The 19,105-nt window shown below is 41.6% G+C and overlaps 1 protein-coding gene across 1 annotated transcript; it reads right to left on the bottom strand.

The window, feature by feature from the left end:
* Window positions 1-4,521: 4,521 nt before the first annotated feature.
* On the bottom strand, window positions 4,522-18,090 carry LOC311120473 (uncharacterized protein). The gene is made up of 4 exons (XM_084195057.1): window positions 17,656-18,090; window positions 17,069-17,166; window positions 16,761-16,938; window positions 4,522-5,454 (listed from the first exon to the last, which is right to left on the bottom strand). The coding sequence occupies exons 1-4, from the start codon at window positions 17,849-17,851 to the stop codon at window positions 5,285-5,287; spliced, it is 642 nt and encodes a 213-aa protein (XP_084051183.1). The 5' UTR covers window positions 17,852-18,090; the 3' UTR covers window positions 4,522-5,284.
* Between the last annotated feature and the right edge of the window lie 1,015 nt (window positions 18,091-19,105).

Below are 19,105 nucleotides of genomic sequence, written 5' to 3'. Positions count from 1 at the left end.
GAGGAGAGAGCATAATTGCTATATTCTAATTACAATTATTGACCTATAAGAGAACACATGACCAAAAGCAAGGCGTGACCTACAGTGCTATGAAAAAGTATTTGTCCCCTTTCTAATTTTCTCTACTTTTGCATATTTGTGATACTGAATGTTATCAGATCTTCAACCAAAACCTAATATTAGATAAAGGGAACATAAGTGAACAAATAACACAACAATTACATATTTATTTCATAAACAAAGTTATGCAACACCCAATTCCCCTGTGTGAAAAAGTAATTTCCCCCATACACTCAATAACTGGTTGTGCCACCTTTAGCTGCAATGACTCCAACCAAATGCTTCCTGTTGTTGAACTGTCTCTCACGTCGCTGTGGAGGAATTTTGGCCCACTTTTCCATGCAGAACTGCTTTAACTCAGTGACGTGTGGGTTTTCAAGGATGAACTGCTCGTTTCAAGTCCTGCCACAACATCTCAATTGGGATTAGGTCTGGACTTTGACTAGGCCATTCCAAAACTTCCAATTTGTTGCTTTTTAGCTATTATCATGTAGACTTGATTGTGTGTTTTGGATCATTGTCTTGCTGCATGACCCAGCTGCTCTTCAGCTTCAGTTCACAGACGGATGGTCTGACATTCTCCTGTAGAATTCTCTGATACAGAGCAGAATTCATGGTTCCTTCTATTAAGGCAAGTCGTCCAGGTCCTGAGGCAGCAAAGCATCCCCAAACCATCACACCACCACCACCATGCTTGACCTTTGGTATGATGTTCTTACTGTGGAATGCAGTGTTTGGTTTAATAAATACAAATAAAAATGTTGGACTGGACAGTTAGCTAACTGGCTACCAATCAACCTATTGTGTGTATTGAACATTCATATTGGACTGGACAGCTAGCTAACTGGCTACCGATCAACCTATTGTGTGTATTGAACATTCATATTGGACTGGACAGCCTTACCTATAGAGTAGCACCACCACCCATCAGCCAGTTCTCTTCTTGATGTCAAAGCCTCAGTGTATTGTTGCTATAGGAGTTTTTGATTAATAATCCTATTTATTTCAAGCCACACTAAGATGTCACCATACTATTCCTTTAAAGCCCCAATCTGTAAGATATAAATCATCAGAGCGGCCCACCAACTTAAATGTAAACAATGGAGCAAATGCATCACATGTAAATATCACTTGATTATCAGAGGGGAATACTACGGAGCCAGATAGAACTACTGAGACATTCCAAATCAGGCTTCATCCATATCATGAAGGTGGATGTTGATCCAACCATTTCAAAAGTAATGACGGGGCTGATGGAAACAGGATATGCGGGTACAATTGTATAAATGACGACAGACACTTTGTTCGGTCGTTTTACATGGTGGGGTCTTTTTGTGTCAGTAAAAATGTATAAGCGAGAAATGGCAAATATTGATATAATAACCATCATATCGAAATTAACTTGGAGTCATGCGATGATATGTTGTGTGGTCCTCCCACTACGACTTGGGAACCCATGCAGTTTATTACACTACAGATGAAATAAGTTATGAACTTCACAGGGTGGTGAAAGTGCACGTGATGAACTTGATGCTCCGTTCCAATACATTTTTCTGGTCTAATTCTGGTGACATGATGATCGATGCTTGGTTGCCATTTGACATATAAAATAATATCGCTCTTATCCATAATAATCTCATCATGTAGGTAGCCTACCCGCACTGTATCTGTGAGCTGTTGGTTACAGTGCACGTGCCAAGAGCACGTTTGCTACGTAACGCAACAGTTGTTTAAAACCATCAGTAGAGTTGAAAATGCGATGGAAACCCATTTAACTTTTATTTTTCATGGGAATTTATCAGCAAAATTATTTTCTGGTGCACTACGTCATCACGCAAAGCCTTATATCCGCAATAAGTCTGTTTGATGGAAACAGTTCTGGTGGGAAAATGCGTATATTGTTTTATGAAGATTTTAGAATATTCACATGAAAATCTGTCACAAATTGCATGGAAACTTAGCTACTAAGGTGGATATTGATCCAAAATGTCACCCGTCATTGGATTTAGGTTGCCAGGTCAGTGAAAAATAAATAAAAATACATCCTGTTTTCGGCTTTAAACATATCCAATCCGTTTTTCCACATTGCTCTAACACAGGGGTGTCAAACTCATTTTAGCTCAGGGGCCACATGGAGGAAAATCTATTCCCAAGTGGGCCGGACCGGAAAAATCATGGTATATATAACTTAAAAACAACAACTTCAGATTGTTTTCTTTGTTTTAATACGATCAACATACAACATAAAGCTGGAGCCTGAGGACAGTGTGTCCAAAATAGTACAAGCACAACATCACTATTAATCATAAAACACGTCAAGTTTATTTGAAAATTCTAAAGAAAAAGAACACACAAACACACAATGCCTCAGTGATTAACAGAACTGTTTCACAGATCACAGAACTATATCAGGGTGTCATTTCTCAGGCAGAAATGGATAAAAATAATGAAATCCTGTTCCTCAAACAAGTGCAAGAACCACAGAGTCAAGAATAGGTTAAATATACAAATAAAATAAAATCAATTAAAAACAATAGCACATCAACATAAAAACATATAAACATAAATCTGAAAGCGTTGCTCAAACTCCTGTAACAGTCCAGTTATTTTATCTTTGAACCGCTTCATGTCTGCCACATGTTGGGTCGCGCACACATTTTTCAGACAGGGGAAGTGAGCTGCATCACCACCGGCAAGTTGCGTCTCCCACAATGACAGCTTCAACTTGAAAGAACGTATGCTGTCATAATACTGCGTGACAACTTTGTTGCGCCCTTGCAGCTGTTTGTTCAAGTTATTCAGGTGCTCTGTAACATCCACCATAAATGCAAGGTCCGGCATCCATTCTGCGGAATGAAATTCTAACACTGGTTTGCCCTTTTCTTCCATGAACTGTTCAATTTCTTCTCGTAAATCAAAGAAACGCCTCAGCACAGCACCTCAGCTTAACCATCTTACCTCAGTGTGGTATGGCAGGCCATAGATGTGGTCTTTCTCTCTGAGAAGGCTGTCAAACTGACTGTGATTCAGGCTTCTGGATCGGATTAAATTAACAGTTTGGATGACCACCTTCATGACGTTATCCATCTTTAATGACTTGCAACACAAAGCCTCCTGGTGCAAAATACAGTGAAAAGTCAAAAAATCACGTCCTCCATTTGCAGATTGCACTTTCTCTCTGAACTTTGTCACAACGCCTGCTTTTTTCCCGATCATTGAGGGCGCACCATCTGTAGCCAGGCTGACAGCGCGGGACCAGTCCACTCCGACCCTGTCCAGCGCGCCGACGAGTGCGGTAAAAATATCAGCTGCTGTCGTTGTATCTGTCATCGGCACCAACTCCACGAACTCCTCGGTGACGGTCAATGTGTCATCAACTCCGCGGATGAAAAAATGGCCAGTTGTGCAACATCTGTAATGTCCGTGCTTTCATCAATTGCAACCGAAAACGCAATAAATGACTTTACTTTTTGCTTCAACTGGCTGTCCAAATCCACTGAAAGATCGGAAATCCTGTCTGCAACTGTGTTTCTTGTCAGGCTGATATTTGCAAAAGCCTGCCTCTTTTCAGGGCACACAATCTCCGCTGCCTTCATCATGCATGTTTTTACAAATTCACCCTCACTAAATGGTTTTGAAGCCACTGCGATTTCATTAGCAATGAGGTAGCTAGCTTTCACTGCAGCGTCACTGATGTCTCGGCTGTGAGTAAACACAGACTGCTGTTTCTTCAGACCCGCCAACAGTTCATTCACCTTCTCTCATCTCCGCTGTCCTTGAAAGTTGTCATATTTGTCGGCATGAAGACTCACATAGTGGCGACGAAGGTTATATTCTTTCAGCACTGCAACATGCTCTGAACACACCAAACATACAGCTTTCCCATTCAATTCCGTGATTAAATAGGATGACCATTTTTCTTGGAACACTCTGCACTCTGCGTCCACTTTTCTCTTTTTTGACAGAGACATATTGGGGCAATGAGGGTGCCAAAGCACATAATGTTAAAAGTAGAAGCCGTAATAAATATCGTGGGGCAAAACAAAGTAGCTCATTGGCTGCACGTGCTTGACCTACTTGCTCTGCCCCGGTATAAACAGTTTGCTTGCTTAACACAATTGCTATTGCGCCATCCAGTGGACGCAATTGGAACAGCAGTTTATTTTATTGAAAAATTGCAGCGCATTTTTATACTTAAAAAAAAAGTTTTTTTTTTTTTTTTTCTTCTTCTTCAAAATCATCTCGCGGGCCGGATTAAACCCGTTTGCGGGCCTGATCCGGCCCGCGGGCCATACGTTTGACACCCCTGCTCTAACATCATCACATGGAATTTTGTTGTTGAAATGACGTGGAAACAACGTTTATTCAACAAGTGGCAGACTTGTAAATGCCCCCAGGAAAGTCAAACGAGGAACTCTTCATTGAGACAATGATGAAACAGCAATCCGTGGGCGTATCTTTAAAGTTTCCTGTTCCTGGACAGGACTTTATTTATACAAGGACTCGGGGGCAAGCTGGTTTGCTACACAGGATGATACTCCCAAGAATAGGACATTATAATAGGATAGTTTCACAAGGTTAGTCACATGCTCAGTTATGTGGACACATACAATTAAAATGTTCCATTACAGAGTCCGTTAACATTTTCATTTAATTAAATCATCAGTGTGCCAACAATGCAAATGTAAACAATGGAGCAAATGCATAACATCCAAATATAATTTGATTATCTGTAGTGCTGGAGGAATGACACACCCAGATAAACACACACAGAGTTTAAAAAATGACAATTTAAACAAATGGACTCCATGTTCAATTCATGTTTTCTAATAAAAACATACAAATAAATGTTTAAGTATACTTTGTATAATTACATTTCATATGGTATAAACAAGTAAACACAATCTCAGTCAACAATATAAGACAATGGGAGCACTGTGTATGTCCTCTGATTAACTTTAAGTCGATGTGAAATATCAATTTACACACTAGGAGAATAAATTAATTATACTCTCCTGTGTGGATTCTCAGATGAGCTTTCATGTTTCCTAAATGGATAAAACTCTTTCCGCACAGGGAGCAGTGGTAAGGCTTCTCCCCTGTGTGGATTCGCTCATGAGCTTTCAGGTGTCCTAACCGTTTAAAACTCTTTCCACAGTGGGAGCAATGGAAAGGCTTCTCCCCTGTGTGTATTTGCTCATGAGCTTTCATGTTTCCTAAGTGGTTAAAACTCTTTCCACAATGGGCACAATGGTGTGGCTTCTCTACTGTGTGTGTGTGTCCTCTTATGTCTTTTCAGGCTTCCTAACTTGGTAAAACTCTTTCCAATCTGGGAGCAGAGGTGTCGTCTTGCTGGTTTGGACGTCTCTGGTTGATCCGACTTTGGTTTTTCTCCTGCCAAAGACAGTGTTTATTTAAAGAGAGACCTGAATGAAACCTCCACAAATGTCATCCAAATCAGACCCCTCAATAACCTGAGGACAGGTTTCATCAATTAAAACAATTTTGGTGTGATTTCAAAACACAAAGCACATCTGTAACATCTCCCCGTTGTCGAAAAGAGTCCGACACAATTTTGTGCACTAATTTGTTTACATCCGTGTTAGTGAACATGTCTCCTTTGCCAAGATAAGGCATATCAAGAAGCTGATTAAACAGCATGATCATTACACAGGTGCACCTTGTTCTGGGGACAATGAAAGGCCACTCTAAAATATGCAGTTTTGTCACACAACGTAAATATTGAGTCCCTTTACTCAGTACTTACAGGACAGTAGGTCTCCAGGAAGGGGGTTGGGCAGCCCTGGCTTATATGAACTGTATATCGTTGAAATTGTAGCGTTTATATATTTGTTCAATAAATATACACTGCCGGTCAAAAGTTTTAGAACGCAGACTCATTCAAGGGTTTTTCTTTATTTTGTACTATTTTCTACATTGTAGAATAATAGTGAAGACATCAAAACTATGAAATAACACATATGGAATCATGTAGTAAACAAAAAAGTGTTAAACAAATCAAAGTATATTTTATATTTGAGATTCTTCAAATAGCCACCCTTTGCTTTGATGACAGCTTTGCACACTCTTGGCATTCTCCCATGACCAGCTTCATGAGGTATTAACCTGGAATGCATTTCAATTAACAGGTGTGTCTACTTAAAAGTTAATTTGTGGAATTTATTTCCTTAATACGTTTGAGCCAATCCGTTGTGTTGTGACAAGGTAGGCGGGGTATACAGAAGATAACCCTATTTGGTAAAAGACCAAGTCCATATTATGGCAAGAACGGCTCAAATAAGCAAAGAGAAATGACAGTCCATCATTTACTTTAAGACATGAAGGTCTGTCAATACGGAACATTTCAAGAACTTCGAAAGTTTCTTCAAGTGCAGTCACAAAAACCATAAAGTGATATGATGAAACTGGCTCTCATGAGGACCACCACAGGAATGGAAGACCATGACCCAGAGTTACCTCTGGTGCAGAGGATAAGTTCAATAGAGTTACCAGCCTCAGAAATTGCAGCCCAAATAAATGCTTCACAGAGTTCAAGTAACAGAAACATATCAACATCAACTGCTCAGAGGGGACTGTGTGAATCAGGCCTTCATGGTCGAATTGCTGCAAAGAAACCACTACTAAAGGACACCAATAAGAAGAAGAGACTTGCTTGGGCAAAGAAACATGAGCAATGGACATTAGACCAGTGGAAATGTGTCCTTTGGTCTGGAGTCCAAATTGGAGATGTTTGGTTCCAACCGCTGTGTCTTTGTGAGGTGGTGACTTTGAAGAATCTAAAATATAACATTTTGATTTGTTTAACACTTTTTTGGTTACTACATGATTCCATATGTGTTGATGTCTTCACTATTATTCTACTTCTATTGTGGTGTGGGTGAACGGATGATCATGTGTATTTCCCACCGTAAACCAAGGAGGAGGTGTTATGGTGTGGGGGTGCTTTGCTGGTGACACTGTCTGTGATTTATTTAGAATTACAGGCACACTTAACCAGCATGGCTACCACAGCATTCTGCAGCGATACGCCATCCCATCTGGTTTGGGTTTAATGGGACTATCATTTGTTTTCAATAGGACAATGACCCAACACACCTCCAGGCTGTGTAAGGGCTATTTTACCAAGAAGAGTGATGGAGTGGTGCATCAGATGATCTGGCCTCCACAATCACCCGACCTCAACCCAATTGAGATGGTTTGGGATGAGTTGGACCGCAGAGTGAAGGAAAAACAGCCAACAAGTGCTCAGCATATGTGGGAACTCCTTCAAGACTGTTGGAAAAGCATTCCAGGTGACTACCGCATTAAACTGTTTGAGAGAATGCCAAGAGTGTGCAAAGCTGTCATCAAGGCAAAGGGTGACTACTTTGAAGAAACTCATTAAAAATATATTTTGACTTGTTTAACACTTTGTAGGTTCCTACATGATTCCATGTGTTATTTCATAGTTTTGATGTCTTCATTATTATTCTACAATGTAGAAAATAGAACCCTTGAATGAGTAGGTGTGTCCAAACTTTTGATTGGTACTGTACATACAGTGCATTCGGAAAGTATTCAGACACCTTGACTTAAAAAAAAGATATATGTACAGTGGGGAAAAAAAGTATTTAGTCAGCTACCAATTGTGCAAGTTCTCCCACTTAAAAAGATGAGAGACACCATAATTTGCAAATAAATTCATTAAAAATCCTACAATGTGATTTTCTGTAATTTTTTTTCTCATTTTGTCTGTCATAGTTGACGTGTACCTATGATGAAAATTACAGGCCTCTCTCATCTTTTTAAGTGGGAGAACTTGCACAATTGGTGGCTAACTAAATACTTTTTTCCCCCCACTGTATTTCCCCCTCATCAATCTATACACAATAACCCATAATGTCAAAGCAAAAACAGGTTTGTATGAATTTTTGCACATTTATTCAAAAAGAAAACCTGAAATGTCACATTTACGTAAATATTGAGACCATTTACTCAGTACTTTGTTGAAGCACCTTTAGCAGCGATTACAGCCTAGAGTCTTCTTGGGTATGAAGCTACAAGCTTGGCACACCTGTATTTGGGGAGTTTCTCCCATTCTTCTCTGGAGATCCTCTCAAGCTCTATCAGGTTGGATGGGGAGCGTCGCTGCACAGCTATTTTCAAGTCTACCAGAGATGATCAATCGGGTTCAAGTCCGGGCTCTGGCTGGGCCACTCAAGGACATTCAGAGACTTGTCCTGAAGCCACTCCTGCATTATCTTGGCTATGTACTTTTGGTCGTTGTCCTGTTGGAAGGTGAACCTTTGCCCCAGTGAGGTGTAAGTCGCTCTGGATAAGAGTGTCTGCTAAATGACTAAAATGTAAATGTAAAATGTGCCGAGCGCTCTGGAGCAGGTTTTCATCAAGGATCTCTCTGTACTTTTCTCAGTTAATCTTTCCCTCGATCATGACTAGCCTCCAAGTCCCTGCCGCTGAAATACATCCCCACAGCTTGATGCTGCCACCACCATGCTTCACCACTGTAGGGATGATGACAGGTTTCCTCCAGGCATTTTAAGAAATAGAACACTAGTCACTTTAATAATGTTAACATATCGTGCACATCTCATCTCATACTGTATTCTATATCTATCTATACTATAATATTCTACTGTATCTTAGTCCATGCCACTCTGTCATTGCTTGTCCATATACAGTTGAAGTCGGAAGTTTACATACACTTAGGTTGGAGTCATTAAAACTTGTTTTTCAACCACTCCACACATTTCTTGTTAACAAGCTATAGTTTTGGCAAGTCGGTTAGGACATCTACTTTGTGCATGACACAAGTCATTTTCCAACAATTGCTTACAGACAGATTATTTCACTTATAATTCACTGTTTCACAATTCCAGTGGGTCAGACGTTTACATTCACTAAATTGACTGCCTTTAAACAGCTTGGAAAATTCCAGAAAATGATGTCATGGCTTTAGAAGCTTCTGATAGGCTAATTGACATCATTTGAGTCAATTGGAGGTGTACCTGTGGATGTATTTCAATGCCTCTTTGCTTGGCATCATGGGAAAATCTAAAGAAATCAGCCAAGACCTCAGAAAAAGAATTGTAGACCTCCACAAGTCTGGTTCATCCTTGGGAGCAATTTCCTAACGCCTGAAGGTACCACGTTAATCTGTACAAACAATTGTACACAAGTATAAACACCATGGGACCACGCAGCCGTCATACCGCTCAGGAAGGAGACGCGTTCTGTCTTCTAGAGATGAACGTACTTTGGTGCGAAAAGTGCAAATCAATCCCAGAACAACAGGTATAAAAGTATCTATATCCACAGTAAAACGAGTCCTATATCGACATAACCTGAAAAGCCGCTCAGCAAGGAAGAAGCCACTGCTCCAAAACCGCCATAAAAAAGCCAGACTACGGTTTGCAATTGCACATGGGGACAAAGGTCGTACCTTTTGGAGAAATGTCCTCTGGTCTGATTAAACAAAAATAGAACTGTTTGGCCATAATGACCATCGTTATGTTTGGAGGAAAAAGGGGTTAGCTTGCAAGCCGAAGAACACCATCCCAAACGTAAAGCACGGGGGTGGCAGCATCATGCTGTGAGGGTGCTTTGCAGCAGCAGGGACTGGTGCACTTCACAAAATAGATGGCATCATGAGGAAGGAAAATGATGTGGATATATTGAAGCAACATCTCAAGGCATCAGTCAGGAAGTTAAATCTTGGTCGCAAATGGGTCTTCCATATGGACAATGACCCCAAGCATACTTCCAAAGTTGTGGCAAAATGGCTTAAGGACAACAAAGTCAAGGTATTGGAGTGGCCATCACAAAGCCCTGACCTCAATCCTATAGAAAATGTGTGGGCAGAACTGAAAAAGCATGTGCGAGCAAGGAGGCCTACAAACCTGACTCAGTTACACCAGCTCTGTCAGGAGGAAGAGGCCAAAATTCACCCAACTTATTGTGGGAAGCTTGTGGAAGGCTACCCGAAACGTTTGACCCAAGTTAAACAATGCTACCAAATACTAATTGAGTGTATGTAAACTTCTGACTGACTGGAAATGTGATGAAAGAAATAAAAGCTTAAATAAATCACTCTCTACTATTATTGACATTTCACATTCTTAAAATTAAGTGGTGATCCTAACTGACCTAAGACAGGGAATTTTTACTAGGATTAAATGTCAGGAATTGTGAAAAACAGAGTTTAAAAGTATTTGGCTAAGGTGTATGTAAACTTCTGACTTCAACTGTATGTATATATTTTAAATTCCATTCCTTACTAGTTTTGTTTGTATTGGGTATACAGTGGGGAAAAAAAGTATTTAGTCAGCCACCAATTGTGCAAGTTCTCCCACTTAAAAAGATGAGAGAGGCCTGTAATTTTCATCATAGGTACACGTCAACTATGACAGACAAATTGAGAAAAAGAAATCAAGAAAATCACATTGTAGGAATTTTAATGAATTTATTTGCAAATTATGGTGGAAAATAAGTATTTGGTCACCTACAAACAAGCAAGATTTCTGGCTCTCACAGACCTGTAACTTCTTCTTTAAGAGGCTCCTCTGTCCTCCACTCGTTACCTGTATTAATGGCACCTGTTTGAACTTGTTATCAGTATAAAAGACACCTGTCCACAACCTCAAATAGTCACACTCCAAACTCCACTATGGCCAAGACCAAAGAGCTGTCAAAGGACACCAGAAACAAAATTGTAGACCTGCACCAGGCTGGGAAGACTGAATCTGCAATAGGTAAGCAGCTTGGTTTGAAGAAATCAACTGTGGGAGCAATTATTAGGAAATGGAAGACATACAAGACCACTGATAATCTCCCTCAATCTGGGGCGCCACGCAAGATCTCACCCCGTGGGGTCAAAATGATCACAAGAACGGTGAGCAAACATCCCAGAACCACACGGGGGAACCTAGTGAATGACCTGCAGAGAGCTGGGACCAAAGTAACAAAGCCTACCATCAGTAACACACTACGCCGCCAGGGACTCAAATCCTGCAGTGCCAGACGTGTCCACCTGCTTAAGCCAGTACATGTCCAGGTCCGTCTGAAGTTTGCTAGAGTGCATTTGGATGATCCAGAAGAGGATTGGGAGAATGTCATATGGTCAGATGAAACCAAAATATAACTTTTTGGTAAAAACTCAACTCGTCGTGTTTGGAGGACAAAGAATGCTGAGTTGCATCCAAAGAACACCATACCTACTGTGAAGCATGGGGGTGGAAACATCATGCTTTGGGGCTGTTTTTCTGCAAAGGGACCAGGACGACTGATCCGTGTAAAGGAAAGAATGAATGGGGCCATGTATTGTGAGATTTTGAGTGAAAACCTCCTTCCATCAGCAAGGGCATTGAAGATGAAACGTGGCTGGGTCTTTCAGCATGACAATGATCCCAAACACACCGCCCGGGCAACGAAGGAGTGGCTTCGTAAGAAGCATTTCAAGGTCCTGGAGTGGCCTAGCCAGTCTCCAGATCTCAACCCCATAGAAAATCTTTGGAGGGAGTTGAAAGTCCGTGTTGCCCAGCGACAGCCGCAAAACAGCACTGCTCTAGAGGAGATCTGCATTGAGGAATGGGCCAAAATACCAGCAACAGTGTGTGAAAACCTTGTGAAGACTTACAGAAAACGTTTGACCTGTGTCATTGCCAACAAAGGGTATATAACAAAGTATTGAGAAACTTTAGTTATTGACCAAATACTTATTTTCCACCATAATTTGCAAATAAATTCATTAAAAATCCTACAATGTGATTTTCTGGATTTTTTTTTCTCATTTTGTCTGTCATAGTTGACATGTACCTATGATGAAAATTACAGGCCTCTCTCATCTTTTTAAGTGGGAGAACTTGCACAATTGGTGGCTGACTAAATACTTTTTTTCCCCACTGTATGTTGTGAAATTGTTAGATATTACTTGTTAGATATTCCTGCACTGTCGGAGCTAGAAGCACAAGCATTTCACTACACCCGCAATAACATCTGCTAAACACATGTATGTGACAAATTAAATTAGATTTGACGTGACGCTTGGCATTCAGGCAAAGAGTTCAATCTTGGTTTCATCAGACCAGAGAATCTTGTTTCTCATGGTCTGAGAATCCTTTAGGTGCCTTTTGGCAAACTCCAAACGGGCTGTCATGTGCTTTTTACTGAGGAGTGGTTTCCGTCTGGCCACTCTACCATAAAGGCCTGATTGATGGAGTGCTACAGAGATGGTTGTCCTTCTGGAAGGTTCTCTGTCAGAGTGACCATCGGGTTTTTGTTCACCTCCCTGACCAAGGCCCTTCACCCCCAATTGTTCAGTTTGGCCGGGCGGCCAGCTCTAGAAAGAGTCTTGGTGGTTCCAAAGGTCTTCCTTTTAAGAAGGATGTTGGCCACTGTGTTGTTGGGGACCTTCACTGCTGCAGAAATGTTTTGGTACACTTCCCCAGATCTGTGCCGTGACAGAAACCTGTCTCAGGGCTCTAAGGACCATTCATTCGACCTCATGGCTTTGTTTTTGCTCTGACATGCACTGTAAGTGGTAGAAACATCTCAAGGATGATCAATAGAAACATGATGCATCTCAGCTCAATTTCGAGTCTCATAGCAAAGCATCTGAATACTTATTTAAATTAGGTATGTTTTTTTATTTTTAATACATTTGCAAAAAATTTATAAAAACCTGTTTTCGTTTTGTCATTAAGGGGTATTGTGTGTAGATTGATGAGGGACAAATTATTTTAAATACATTTTAGAATCAGGCTGTAATGTAACAAAATATGTAAAAGGTCAAGGGGTCTGAATACTTTCCGAAGGCACTATATATAGCTATATTATAAAGTATGAAAAGGTTTGTTCATTCAGATGTCATGAATTCACTATGATATCATCATATTTGTATATGTTTTATTGATTGAAAAAAGTTCTCAGACATAAATAAACAATTCCAGGTGAAAGCCAAAGGACATAGCTTTAATAAAATAACAAATTAACTGGCAAAGCAGCAGAGCGAGGCCCGCATTCAGCAACGTCATGAGGAACGTGACACATTTTTTTGCAGCCGTTTCAGTACAGCACTACAGTGAGTAACCGAAAGGCTGCTGGTTCGAACCTGCCGTTCTGCACTTGAGCAAAGCAGTTATCCCCCAACAACAACTCCCCGGAAGCTGATGACGTGGAACGTCGATTAAGGCAGCCCCCGCACCTCTCTGTTTCAGAGGGGTTGGGTTCAATGAGGAAGACACATTTTGGGTGAATGCATTCAGCTGTGACTGACTAGATATCCCCTTTCCTTTCCCTTTTAATCCCAGTCCTCCTTTAAGACTCCATCATGTTTCATCATTAGATGCTACAGTCCTCCTTTAAGACTCCATAATGTTTCATCATTAGATGCTACAGTCCTCCTTTAAGACTCCATGTTTCATCTTTAGATGCTACAGTCCTCCTTTAAGACTCCATAATGTTTCATCATTAGATGCTACAGTCCTCCTTTAAGACTCCATGTTTCATCATTAGATGCTACAGTTTTAAGACTCCATAATGTTTCATCTTTAGATGCTACAGTCATCCTTTAAGACTCCATAATGTTTCATCATTAGATGCTACAGTCATCCTTTAAGACTCCATAATGTTTCATCTTTAGATGCTACAGTCCTCCTTTAAGACTCCATAATGTTTCATCATTAGATGCTACAGTCCTCCTTTAAGACTCCATAATGTTTCATCATTAGATGCTACAGTCCTCCTTTAAGACTCTATGTTTCATCTTTAGATGCTACAGTCCTCCTTTAAGACTCCATAATGTTTCATCATTAGATGCTACAGTCCTCCTTTAAGACTCCATAATGTTTCATCATTAGATGCTACAGTTTTAAGACTCCATAATGTTTCATCTTTAGATGCTACAGTCCTCCTTTAAGACTCCATAATGTTTCATCATTAGATGCTACAGTTTTAAGACTCCATAATGTTTCATCTTTAGATGCTACAGTCATCCATTAAGACTCCATAATGTTTCATCATTAGATGCTACAGTCATCCTTTAAGACTCCATAATGTTTCATCTTTAGATGCTACAGTCCTCCTTTAAGACTCCATAATGTTTCATCATTAGATGCTACAGTCCTCCTTTAAGACTCCATAATGTTTCATCATTAGATGCTACAGTCCTCCTTTAAGACTCCATAATGTTTCATCATTAGATGCTACAGTCCTCCTTTAAGACTCTATGTTTCATCTTTAGATGCTACAGTCCTCCTTTAAGACTCCATAATGTTTCATCATTAGATGCTACAGTCCTCCTTTAAGACTCCATAATGTTTCATCATTAGATGCTACAGTTTTAAGACTCCATAATGTTTCATCTTTAGATGCTACAGTCCTCCTTTAAGACTCCATAATGTTTCATCATTAGATGCTACAGTTTTAAGACTCCATAATGTTTCATCTTTAGATGCTACAGTCATCCTTTAAGACTCCATAATGTTTCATCATTAGATGAGTGAGCGGACCAAGTATTCTGTCGGTTGCTCTAAAGCAGAAAGGTGGAATAAACAAGTCTGTTTTTTTTTACATAGAACAATGTTCTCTATTGAGGTATCTTTGGGCAGTCCTCCAGAGCCACCGGCACTTGCCAACGTCCCCTAAAGTCGTTGCAGAGCCTCATACTACCGTCGGGTTACAAGGACTATGGGGCTGGACCACTCGCAGATGACATCACCATCATCCTCAACATCTCACTTACATCGTTCTTAGCGGTGGCTCGGCGGACCTCGGGAATCCGGTATGGCCAGTCGAGGGATAGCTGTCTCGACTGCTCCGGCAGGAGATTTCGGCCACGGCGTACCTGTAGAGGGCTAGCTGTCTCCAGCCTGTACAGGGGCCTCCTTTTTCCCTCTCGTCCTCCACTGCCATCAAAGCCACACCCTCCTCTCTTTCATGGTACTTCTTCAGCAGGTTGACATGATAGAGTTGGTCCTTCTTCCTCCTGTCGGGTTGCTTGATGCGGTAATTGACCGGTGAGACCCTCTCCGTTACCTCGTAGGGCCCCCTCCACTGCTCCAGCAAGCGGTGTTCGGCTGTGGGCACGAGTACCATCCCTTTCTCTCCAACGGCGAACTCCCTGGGTGTCGCCGACTTATCATCGTAGGCTCGGACTTGAGTCTGTTGCGTCTTCTCCATATGCTCCTTTACTATGGGCCAGATTGCCGACAGTCGGTCCCGCATCAGGGTAACATGTTCTATCATCAACCGGAACGGGCAGGGTTGGGCCTCCCAGGTCTCCTTGGCTAAGTCGAGGATGCCTTGACATGGTATGCCGTACAGTAATTAGAATGGGGAAAACCCTGTGGACGCCTGTGGTACTTCTCGCAGGGCGAACATTAAGTGGGGCAGAAGCATATCGCAGTTTTTCCTGTCTTTGGACACAACTCTTCTCAACATGGTCGGTCAGTATCGTCTTCGGAAGGCCCACCCGGGAAAATAGCATGAACAATTCCTTGCCGATTCCCTTTGACGAAATGTTGCGAAGGGGTATGGCCTCCGGGAACTTGGTAGCGTAATCTACAACAACCAGGATGTACTCGTGCCCTCTGGCGGCTTTCAGGAGGGTTCCCACAAGGTCCATAGCTACGCGTTCGAAGGGGGTCTCTATAATGGGAAGAGGAATCAAAGCATTACGCAGGTGTGGCCGTGGGGCCGTACGCTGACATTGACCACACGTCCTACAATACCTGGCCACATCTCGGGTGACACGGGGCCAAATGAACCTCTGCATGATTCTGTGGATCGTTTTGTCCCGTTCCAGGTGTCCTCCTAGGACGTGGGAATGGGCTAGCTGTAGGACAGTATCCCTAAATGGTCTAGGCACCATTAGTAATTCCTGTTTATCCCCCCCAAAGTCTAGGTCAAAAAGGCTTCTTAACCGCTTCTACCCCCAAGCCATAAGACTCTTGAACAGTTAATCAAATGGCTTCCCGGACTATTTGCATTGTTCCCACCCCACCCCCATTTTTACGCTGCTGCTACTCTGTTTATTATCCATACATAGTCACTTTACCTCTACCTACATGTACATATTACCTCAATTACCTCGACTAACCGGTGCCCCCGCACATTGACTCTGTACAGGAACCCCCTGTATATTGCCTCGCTACTGTTATTTTATTGTTGCTCCTTAATTCTTTGCTATATTTATTTCTTCTTTCTTAAAACTGCATTGTTGGTTAAGGGCTTGTAAGTAAGCATTTCACTGTAAAGTCTACACCTGTTGTATTCGGCACATGTGACAAATTACATTTTGATTTGTTCTAGAGTATTGTAAAGATAGGGGGTTGACTGGGACAGGCAATGTAACATCCATAATGTTTTTAGGAAAAGTATTTGTAAAACATGCACCTTACATTGGATCATCTTGAAACTTTCTCTCTAAAGCTAACTTTCATCAAGGTTTTATATAGTCTATTGGTTTCTCTCTTTTCATTGGCAGAATCATTTTTCAGTGTTATGATATTCATAACATCCATATCCACCAGTCTATCTTCATGTCAACTAACAGAACTGTCTACTGGGGTGGAAATATACCAGTCTATCTTCATGTCAACTAACAGAACTCTGCTGGTTGTCCTGGTAACAGATACCAGTAGGCAGATCTATTTTATTTGTTTAAACTAAACTACAGCACTTACTTTGATGAGTCAGATCTGCTCCTTTCTTCTCTTCTCCTCCTCTCACAGTTCCACTCAGCCCCGTTGTTTTCCTGCAGTCCACCAGCCGCACAGACAACCTCTTCAGACCCAGCAGTAAGGTGCTACTGGGAGAGGTACGACACGGGGACTCTGGGAGGGCGGAAGGGCTAGCATTGTCCTGGTAACCATATAGAGGGGACACAGACACATATCATTATGGATGCTGATGTCACTGTTGTCATAAAGTGCTTTACAGAAACGCAGACCCCGATAGAGCAAGCTGTATGCTAGACCAGACCAAGCTGTACCATCTGGTGTTCTGATCTGGAGAGACTCTTCTCTGCCTCGTCAGTATCAGGATGTTGTTGAGGCTCCCCAGAGGATCCATGATAGTCATGTCTCTCTCCTGTGTGAACGAGAACATCAAACAGATGGTAAACTTATGACCATCTATTACAATCACAGGGTCTTAAAAGAGGCATTAATATATCTAAGCAGGGCCTAAAATGGCCACGTTCATCATGATTTTATAAAATATTGTTTGTGATGCAAATGTAAAAGGGTCGTTCCACTAAATGGGTGCCTTTTGCGTCCCTTTGATATTTTAAGTAGAAATTATGCACCAATATTGCATTTTAAAAGCCTGTTATATTAGATGAGGTGCACTTTAATATAGACCACATGGAGAATTCATTAAATCCATACATTTAAAAGTCCCAAAAATGCATGAACCAATGGTGGATTGCCCCTTAAACAACTTATACAGTACTGAAGAACATATTAAAGTGTAGAACTAAAGTAGAATGCCCCTTTAAAACCACACATTAGCCTAGCTCAACAACTGCATAGTTTGTGCAAATGCTTTTCAGACAATAATCACTGGTGTTAACAGGACCTTCATTCTCCTCCTCTTCCTCTTTCACTCCCAGAACGTCTTCCTCCTTCTCTTTTATTGTAATAGCCTCCTCTTCCTCTTTTACTCCAAAATATTCTTCCTCTCCTTTAAATGTAATATCCTCCTCTTCTTCTTCTTCTTTTACGATGATGTTCAGCCCCAGAACTTCTTTCTCCGTATAGCTTAGTGAGCTCATGGTCGTGGATGTTAGCTAGCTAGTTAGTTAGCATTAGCGATTAGCCTAGTGCAGTAACGTTATCAATTTAACAAATTAGCCAACTTCAATTAACAAGCAAATTAAGTTTTGTTAACTAGTAAATACGTAAACAGAATTATGTTTAAAATCACTGACATTAATATACACAACATTGGTCTAAAGGTTTTATGTTCGCTAGCAAGCTACCGATGTGGTTAAATCAGTAGTATTTTGTCGCTGTTGAAGAAGACTCCCGTCCACTAGATTATACGTCACGTAAGAAGCATCACCTGAAAGACTCACATCGCCATCTGCTGAGTGGAGTAGGTAACACAGATTGGAAAAATCTTTATTTCATCGTTTATTCTGGCAAACAATGTCATAAGAAGTCATTTAAAAACAATCAGATGCTATGCATAGGCTGAGAGACGAATAGGAGGAATATCCTCTGAAAGGTACACCCCTGTAGCTCAGTTGGTAGAGCATGGTGCTTGCAACGCTAGGGTTGTGGGTTCGTTTCCCACGGGGGGCCAGTATGAAAATGTATGCAATCACTAACTGTAAGTCGCTCTGGATAAGAACGTCTGCTAAATGACTAAAATGTAAAATGTATGTTCTCTCTTCTTACAGACAACACTTTCCTCCAGGGCTGACCTGCCCATTAGGCAGGATTAGGTGACAGATTGCAGATGGTGGCATATTCCGAGCTAAATCGACCAAGATGCATTGCACATTTTTTTGTATAACACCTCACATAATCCTGCCCAAAAACAATAAAACGTTTCTCACCCTTTTAACTGAGCCGCCACATGAAGCAGTGCCCCCTTTGCCAAAGGCAACGTGGACAGACAGGGCTCTACCTGTGTAGACCGCATGCCCCTTTGCCAAAGGCAACGTGGACAGACAGGGCTCTACCTGTGTAGACCGCATGCCCCTTTGCCAAAGGCAACGTGGACAGACAGGGCTCTACCTGTGTAGACCGCATGCCCCTTTGCCAAAGGCAACGTGGACAGACAGGGCTCTACCTGTGTAGACCGCATGCCCCTTTGCCAAAGGCAACGTGGACAGACAGGGCTCTACCTGTGTAGACCGCATGCCCCTTTGCCAAAGGCAACGTGGACAGACAGGGCTCTACCTGTGTAGACCGCATGCCCCTTTGCCAAAGGCAACGTGGACAGACAGGGCTCTACCTGTGTAGACCGCATGCCCCTTTGCCAAAGGCAACGTGGACAGACAGGGCTCTACCTGTGTAGA

This window comes from Coregonus lavaretus, assembly GCF_964263955.1.
Source record: "Coregonus lavaretus genome assembly, contig: HAP1_SCAFFOLD_47, whole genome shotgun sequence".
Classification (NCBI taxonomy): Eukaryota; Metazoa; Chordata; class Actinopteri; order Salmoniformes; family Salmonidae; genus Coregonus; species Coregonus lavaretus.
The sequence above is the reverse complement of the archived record's forward strand: the minus strand, read 5'-3'. Positions and strand labels throughout refer to the sequence as shown.

Excerpts from the sequence above, each read along its gene's own strand:
- LOC311120473 (XM_084195057.1), bottom strand. The coding sequence starts at position 17,851 with ATGAGCTCACTAAGCTATACGGAGAAAGAAGTTCTGGGGCTGAACATC. Across the intron at positions 17,167-17,655 it reads GGAAGAGGAGGAGAATGAAG|GAGAGAGACATGACTATCAT; the intron begins GTCCTGTTAACA and ends TCGTTCACACAG. Across the intron at positions 5,455-16,760 it reads AGCAGATCTGACTCATCAAA|GAGAAAAACCAAAGTCGGAT; the intron begins GTAAGTGCTGTA and ends TGTCTTTGGCAG.